The sequence below is a fragment of the Corvus brachyrhynchos genome, unplaced genomic scaffold, assembly GCF_000691975.1.
Source record: "Corvus brachyrhynchos isolate BGI_N302 unplaced genomic scaffold, ASM69197v1 scaffold5, whole genome shotgun sequence".
In the NCBI taxonomy this organism is placed as follows: domain Eukaryota; kingdom Metazoa; phylum Chordata; class Aves; order Passeriformes; family Corvidae; genus Corvus; species Corvus brachyrhynchos.
In genome coordinates, this window is record NW_008238321.1 from 6,399,518 (window position 1) to 6,408,089 (window position 8,572).

Consider the following 8,572-nt stretch of genomic DNA (forward strand, 5'->3'; position numbering starts at 1 on the left):
CCTTCCGTTTAACTCCGGTGGGGGGGGCGGGGGGGGGGGGTTTGTGGCCCCTCCAACATCGGGGTGCAGTTTGGTACTCTGACATTGGGCTCTGGGGCAGGTGTTCTGCAGCCTGGGCAGCTCCCTGAATTCCCTCACACCCTGTGACAGGAGCCTTCTCACAGTGCTGCTACAAGCCCCGGGTCCTGCCCAGCTCCCGAAATCTGCAATGTGGGCTGTCCCCCACCACCAGACCAGGGGGCTTAGGACCCTCGTGCTCAATAAAACCCAAAGAACTGGCCTGGGAGCACGGAGCCATCAGCTCCCACCCCTGGAGTGCCTCTCCCACCCTCCCACCACGGTGAATATTGCTAGAGTACAGGCAGCTCCTCCCTGCCAAGGCAAGGCAGCTGTGGAGCTGCTCAGAAGTGATTGCTATCAGATGAAACGAAATCTGAGCACTGTTCTCTGAGAAATGAAAACTGTGTAGGGTTAAGATCACCTACAGCTATGGCTGACCCTCCTGGGGTGGGAGCTGGAAGCGGCGGGTTAGTGGAGAGCAGAGCAGGGGCTGGCACTTAGGAAGAGGAGGAGTGAGAAATGGGAGCCCTCCCTCCTGGCCGGGGGAGGCTTCTGCACTGATGAATTCTCGGTCAGGTCAAACACCTCCTCTCCCTGGCGGCGAGGAGGGAGCCGGCGTGGCCGTGCAGGAGCGGGGACATGCTGGGCTGGGAGCACTCACAGAAGCAGGAGATGGCCATGCAGGGCACCGCTGGCTCTGGCAGCTGAGAGGCTGGTGAGGATGGCACTACCACTGCCAGGAACCCACCCTGCTCCTGGTGAAAGGATGGCTCAGGCAAGACAACGACACACATGCCAGAACTCATGGCAGGAGCTATCAGTGCAAAGGTTGTGGCTTGCTGTTAGTCTGAATATCAGAAACTGGTGAGGTACCACAGCAGAGACGGGGGAAAGTCCTAAAGTGCCAATAGAGGGATCTGTACTGTACAGGAGCAGAAGAACAAAGACAGAGAAATTACAGAGGAAAGAGGAATTCAGCTCCCAAACACCAGCTGTTCTCGGAATCCCCCCAGTTTCTGCCACCACAAGCAGAGAGGGCAGGTTGGGCTCCAAATACACCAAGGTGCCACAGCCTGGTGTTAACTCCCCCTTTGCAGTCCAAGTTCAGAGGTTACACTGCTGAGAGGAGGACAAGCACTTGAGGGCGTGTTTCTCCACAGCTCCCAGTTGCAGACAATCCCAGAGCTCCTGGTGGGTGATGTTTCAGCCAAGCCCCCGGGGCATCCTCCCCAGTCAGAGCTGCTTTGTGGTAGAGAGGTGAAGCAGGTCATACAGGCGGTAGTGCAAGTATTGCTCAACACGGCCTTGAATATCAGATAGTCCAGGTTGGACAGAGGGAGCAAGAAGTGAGTTATTTATCATTTTATGAGCACAGCTGAACACCACAGGTAGAGACCACTGTGACTAAGATGAGCCACCACTAATCATCTCTCCCACTCCGCGCTGGAGGAAGACGTGAGTGAGTCAGCAAATTTGAGCACTGCTCCAGAGCAGGACGCTGGGAGCTTTCATCTGCCTGGTGTCACCTGCATTACTCATTTACTCAGATGCCTCTTCCCCCAGGGAATCTCACCTCAGCTTTAGTGTGGAAGTTTGGGTGCGCATGAATCAACCAGGGGGCACCTTGAGTCACTTCAGGAAGCAGCCAATTTGATGGACATGGAGGCCTTTCACCAGCAGACTCAGTTCACATGAGACAGGAGGGCACAGGCAGGACAGGAAAAGGCTTTGAACACGTGGCAAAGGTGAGCAGCCCCAGAGAGATCCCGCTCACCTTCAGCAAAGGCCACACCAAACTGCTTCCAACCACAACCTCAAAACACCATCACAAGCAACCCCCTACCCAGGAAATCTCTCTGGAAAGTACCACGAGGCCAACTTGGCTGAGCCACCACAGACAGCAATAACCTTAAAAACAGCCTTTCTGCCCTGTTGGTTTCTACCCCAGAGAGCCCTTTCCAGGGGAGAGAAGGAGGCGGCACGATCCTGAGGCACAGATGCTGGTGCAAAATGACAGCCTCCCCAAGGAGCCTCCCTGCCTGCAGGACATGGTTTTGGAGCAGTGCAGGTCTCACAGCAAGTCTCCGTGGGGTCTAAGCCACACTAGGGAACCCCAGGCTGTACACAGAAACTTCCCAGGCTCAGAAGGAAGATCACATTCATCTCCAAAGCTGCCTTACATTATCACCATAAACAGAAGTTTAAAAAAAACCAACAAACCAAAGAACAGATCAGCTCTTGTACGATCTCAGCTGTTCTTACCCCATAATCAGCATTAAAAAGAATTAAAACCAAGATTATCTTTCCCAGCAAGACTTTTCTTACTTAGAAGTACCTCAGGAGCTGCTACTGCCACATGACACCAGGCAGAGCAGCCCGGGCCCAGTATCACCTATGAGACTCCAGAGGGAAGCGCTGCGCCCAGGCACAAAGCTTTCGGCACTGACAGGAACGATCTGGGAATGTCACCACGTTGGTGATACATCCTTTATGGCATAGAAGCTTTGAAAAGAAAAGTTCTCAGTACCCAGGCTCAGAGAGCAGCAGTTCTGCCCCATCCAGAGCCACCCAGGAGCCCCAGGAGAGGTAGTCGAGACGTGACAATGGCTCAGCCAGGAGCAGCACGCAGTGACGCCAGCCCTGTTTTACCACAAAGCACAAACACCAACTCCCCAACAAAAAAAATAAACTAAACTATTACGGATACAACATGGAATCTAGTACATTCATCCCCAGTCTCTCCTGAGCACTCATACCTCACCAGCCAGGCAGCCTGTGGTAACACCCTGCAGTCTCACAGCATGGCTCCAGCTGAATCGCATCGTTTCCCCATCACAAAAAGCACCTAAAAATAGGGTCCTCACCCTCCTTCAGTTCCCTTCTGTCTTTAAAAAGCCAGCCCTGACCTGACACTATTTGAGGATTCCCAGTCTCACTCCAACCTGCTCAGAGGCCGCCCAGCAAATCGGACGTGACAAATGAACAAGGCACAGTGCTCTACATTCACAGCGGCTCGGGGCTTGCCAGCGTTAGGGAGTGCTTCCACCTTCCTGATTTTAACAAAACTGGGAGAAACTGGCAAACCCTTTCTGGAGAGAAGCATGTGTGCCTCTGCTGTGCTCCCACTCACCCAGGGACAACCTGTCCTGGGAAGGGCCAAGAAACTCAGGAAGTGCAGGAAGGGACACCATCCACTGTGGCTGCAACAGACCCATGAGCTGCCGCCCTGGCAGGGTGCTCTGAGCTACACTCACAGGACAGACACATCAGTGGATAAAAAACTTGACATGGCCTTTACACCTCTGGTCACAGCCCTGGCTCTATGGAAGGGACAGACAGTGCTCAGGGTTCTGGCAGAAGCGTGCAGAGCACTGTGCTGTTTGGGGGGCTGCACACTAGTCAGTATTGATCCCCAAGACAGCCCACCTCCCTCCATGCCATAACCCCCCTGGGATGCTGCCATGATCCACTTTAAAAGTTAACAGTGCCCCTTCTGACATTTACAGAGTGCCCGATGGTTTATGTGATGGAACATCTACGCTTTTGGCTACAGGGGACACCCAGAAATCCGCTCCCGCAGACCTGGATTCCTGCGGAGCAGAGACACAAACACCTGGGCCCCTTCCCGATGGGTGAGAGCTACTGCAGACAGCGGCAATGTCAAGCACGGATGAGCTCTGTCAGACTCTGAGCACGCGGGCACACAGCCTGTGCAAGGCTAGATCTTGTACAAAAAGCTGGGAACATAGTCAAATCTGAGCAGGGGGTTCCCCCCCTGCCCCGGTTCCTGAATGTAGTGCAGCTTCAGCAGCTCAGCCAAGTACTGCACGATTTTGATATCTTCATTGGCAAGGCCCAGTTGGAGCTTTAGGAAGTTAATCCTGCGATTCACAACGGATTCCTCCGGTTCCCTTTCGCTGATGGGAAGGTGCAAATGATGGCAGAAGGTGAAGAGGAAGGCTTTAGAACACAGCTGGGTGAGGATACTTTGGACGTGCATGTAGTAGGTGCTGCCGCGCTTGATCTGCGTGCGGTGGTCAGCCAGCCGGGCCACCACGGTGCCCTTGTAGAGGGGGCAGCGCAGGGTCTTGCTGTCGGCGTCCAGGATGCTCAGGTAGCGGCTGTACCGGCTCAGGGCGTGCAGCACGTTCACCCCAGCAGGGGACACTGTCCTGGAACAGCAAGAGAGAGGTCACGGCTGGAGGGGAGCCAATAGTTAAGCAGCAGGGTGTGTCTGTGCCCTCTATCGCGTGTATTTTCCCTCTAGCTGATGAGCTGGTGCAAGACCTCTGTGGGTGAATAAAGCCTTCCATGGAAGAGAGGGGACAAATAGGCTCTCCAGCCTGCCAGATCCCAAAGAAACCTCGATTTCCTGGATCCCCACATGCCCTGATCAGTACTGTGCCTGCTACAGCATAAACCACCACACTTCAGGTCAGCTTTCTCCTTCAGGGACATGGAGAGGGAGTGATAGGACACCTCTGGTGAGCAGACACATCATGCAGCAGCTGGAAGCTTCTCGATGTGACTCAGAAACCCAAAGCAGTCCCCCCTTTCCAAGAGCTCCATAATTGCTTTGGGAGGGAGCTGCTCTGACGTGGTCGAAGCCCAGCGTGATGCAGAACCTTCTGCATTTCCTGAAAGGGAGAACCATCCTTAACCCACAACATTCCCTGGCTATTTGTCATTCAGGTGCACTCAGGTGCAAACCCACAGCAGATACAATTACCTACCAAGCTTAACCTAATGTTATTGAAATGCAAATTATGAGCTTACGCTTCAGCTCCTCCATTCTTTGTGGTGACAGCTGCTGGGCTGAGATATGGCTCCCAGCCTCAAACTGGGAGCTCCAACTGGTGTAGGGGCTGTCCCTGTGCCCAGGCAGCACCTGGCCTTAGGAGACACAGGATCCTTACTAGAATAAATAGTTTAGCATCTAAGTCCCTTCCCAGAGCCCTCATACAAATGGTTTGTGGAGAGCACCCACATTAAACTCAACACTTAATTAACATTCCACGGAGGAGAGCTGAAATGACTGACACATGTTACAGACAGTTCTTAAATAAAGTTTTCTGTTTATAAAAATTGCATCTAACCGCAAACATTGAGCAATGAGTACAGACTTGGGGCTTTTAAAAACCTCACTGACAGATAGAGAGCTTGTGAGCAGCTGTTAGCAGAGCTGTCATCCTGCCTCACGAGCATAGGAATGAGAGCAAACTCACAGTTTTGGGTAATTTCACCATCCACATCCCCCAGCAATACAATACTTTGCAGCTCAGAAAGCAGGTTTCTGTGTTTTAATTTTCCTGCTGTTTACAAGCACTCCTGCAGGAGCTATTCTGACTCATGTTTTCCACGCTGGTGACAGCAATGGCCATTCCCTGCCATACCTGCACCCAAAGCACAGAACACATCCTGGAACACACAAAAAAATCCTGTTCATAACATCAACAAGGGCAGGGCCCTTGAGCTGAGCAAACACTCTTTGCTAATATGAGCTGTGAAACCACAGTTCAGGACTGGGTGTTGGGAAGGGGCACTTGTTTTTGGGACAGTCCAAACCCTAAGCAGAGGTTTCCTACAATCCCAACACTGCACCTGCACAGCTCCAGGGGCCTTTCTTCCTCACCAGCACAGCCCGAGGTGCTGCACTCCAATTCTGACATACAGATATCATCACCTCTTCAACAGGCTCCACAAGGAAAAACCCTCCCCCCAGCACAGCACCATTGACCCTAAAATTCCAGAAATGTGAGAAGAGTTCCAGTAGGAGATGGCAAAGCAGAGCACACAGACTCCACAAACACTTGTATCACATCATCCAGGAACACAGTGGGACTCTGGTGTTTGTTCTCTGCTTTGCCAGGCAAAGACCTAAACCAGAAGGAAACCTCCTGGCCAAGGAACTCACCTAAGGCAGGCAGCAAGTGCCCAGCAGATGTTTTAAACATTAACTCTCAAGTGAGGCTGGATGCAGAGATGCAAATCTACCCCTTTTCCAAAATAAATCCCACCAGCAGAAATCCGTGGTAGCTGTGCCAGTAATTAAGAGACCTCCCCTGCACACCCATTGCCCTCTGAGATGAACTTCTTACCACACACCTCGACCCTATTAAAGCAAACAGATCCTGGGATTTACCTCTGGAGTCCGATCAACTTCCACTTCTGGAAATCCACCAAGTGCAGAGGGGAAGTAACCCAGTGCTTCACGGGCTTGGCATACACACCGCAGTTGGGCACGAAGATGGAGAGCGCCGTCACTAGCTTCTTGACCATGGCCTCGTCCTCCCCCAGCACCACCAGGGTCCTCCCGCTGAGCAGGGAGTAGATGGCGGGGTGGGCGAAGGGGTACTGGCGGATGAACCGCAGCGCGTTCTGCCCAGCCCTCTTTCTGTGCCTTTCTCCGGTGGCACAGGCCAGATAGGCGGGAGAGGGGGTCCTGTCGGAGCACGTGGAGGCGGCGCTGCTGATGTAGCTCATGGAGTCTGAGCACTCATCCAGGCTGCTCTTACTGACCTCCCTGCTGCCTGTCAGGTAGTGTGAGTCGAGCTCATAGGGCAGGAGCCCCCCCGAGAGGCCATCGTGGGAGGGGAAGCCCCCACGCAGCCCCTGCTCGGCCGCCCGGTACGGCTGCGGGGGGATCCGCACCACCCCGTCCTCCTCGCACGGCTTCTGCCCCAGCTCAGGCAGGGGCTCCAGGAAGTTGGGACTCTCCTTCCCGATACAACAGGCAGCATCCACCTGCACTAAGCTTTCCTGCTTTGAGACGTCGTCCTGCCCATCGTCGACATCCGGGTTCAGTCTCGGGGTGAAGCGAAGGCCTCCCTCGTCGTCATCCACGTAGGGCTCCTCGTTAATGGCACTTGGGTAGCTCGCTTTGAAATCCTCTGGGATGAGGGACTCGGAGGGACACGTGCTGAGCACCTCGATGCTGTCCTCGCTGACTGTGCGCCGGCTGCCCACCTTGCTCCGGCCCGCCTGGGGGCTGGGAATGACGGGCAGGCTGGCCTGGCTCTCTGATTTTGTCAGCCCAGATCCCGACTTCTCCGTTCCCAGCACCTCGATGCTCTCCCCGCTACTGATGCTGCCTTTGATATCTGCATCCAGATAGTCCAGGTTCTCCTGATGCTCAGACATCACGGACTCAGACATTTTGGGTTCTTCAGAGTCCTCCATTTCCTGCTCCATCTTGATGGGCACACACTCCACACTGGACTTGTAGGAGCCCAGGCTGATGACCACTTTAGGAGCAAGGGACTCTTCTGAACACTTTTCATCTATGGCATCCTGGCTGAGCCCCTGGCAGCCTCTGTACTGTTTTTCAGGAGGTTTTTCATCTAGGAAAGACACATCCTCAAAGAGGAAGTTGGTGACACTCTGCTGCTTTAGGAGAGCCCGGCTGATCTGCTCTGTCAGGAGGTAACACACATCACCTCGAAAAGTCCTCTCGATATGGTGCAACTGGTCAAGGGTCTGGGTGAAAAAATAAACATCACAGAGTTCCTTCAGTGTCTTCAGCTTCTTGTCAAAGCACTTGGCAGACTTGGCTTTGATGAGCTTGGGGGTGTAGGATGGCATGTGGGTGTAAAGGTGAGTTTCACCAGGCTCAGCAGGATCAGAGGCAGTTGGGTCCTGAGCGCCGTCCACGTCAGCCTGGTCCAGGGCACACTCTGGCTCATAGGGGTGAAATTCAGACTCCTTCAGCTTCCTGTAGGGATATGACCGGATTTGCCTCAGCAGGTCTTGATGCTCGATGATTGACTTTTCTACGCTGGCCAGCTCGTTGGCCTTCTCAATGGCCTGGGTTGTGTAATACCCCTTGTCGTTGGCTTTCTTCTGTTGCTCAGTCTCGTTGTGCAGGACAGTCCTGGTGTAGTCAAGATCTTTCAGTTTCTTTTCCAGTTCGTTGGCAAAAGCTTTCCGGTTCCCCGTCTTCAGGCATTCAGAGGCTTTGGAGAACTCAGCAGAGAGTTCCTGAAACTGCTGCATGATTTTGTGCTCGTCAGCAGAAATATAGGCCATGCAGAAGGGCCTCACAAAGCCCCTGGCTTCCAGGTCATACAGGGTCAAGTGGTGCACGTAGGCAAACGCCCCTTCCTTGGAGTCTCCCAGCACCACCTTGGAATCCTCCACAAAGTTCAGCTTCGGGTAGGCAGAGCCGGGAGGGTGCCCCACAAAGGATGCCTGGTAATCCACAGACATGATCCGCAGGGAAAAGTAATTGAGATCGAAGGTGCCCGACACTTTGGCGTCATCGGGGATGGTCAGGAGGGGCTGGGGCCCCACTTGCTCCGAGAACTCGGAGATGAGGATGAAGTCCCGGGTGAACTTGGAGCCGGCGACCTTGGCCCAGGGGTTGGCGCCCTGGCCGGCGAAAGGGAACAGCGGCACCGAGTACTCCTCGGGCAGGGGCGGCTCGCGGTACAGATCATCCTCCAGCTCCTCCTCCCTGGTGAAGGCCACCACGTCAGGGGCGCTGATCATATTTCCCGCAGGACGGGACCGACAT

At 54.0% G+C, this 8,572-nt stretch overlaps 1 protein-coding gene across 1 annotated transcript; it reads right to left on the minus strand.

Annotated features, from left to right (window-relative positions):
• Positions 1-2,357: 2,357 nt before the first annotated feature.
• Positions 2,358-8,566, minus strand: SMCR8 (Smith-Magenis syndrome chromosome region, candidate 8). The gene is made up of 2 exons (XM_008633426.2): positions 6,203-8,566; positions 2,358-4,232 (listed from the first exon to the last, which is right to left on the minus strand). The coding sequence occupies exons 1-2, from the start codon at positions 8,545-8,547 to the stop codon at positions 3,779-3,781; spliced, it is 2,799 nt and encodes a 932-aa protein (XP_008631648.1). The 5' UTR covers positions 8,548-8,566; the 3' UTR covers positions 2,358-3,778.
• Between the last annotated feature and the right edge of the window lie 6 nt (positions 8,567-8,572).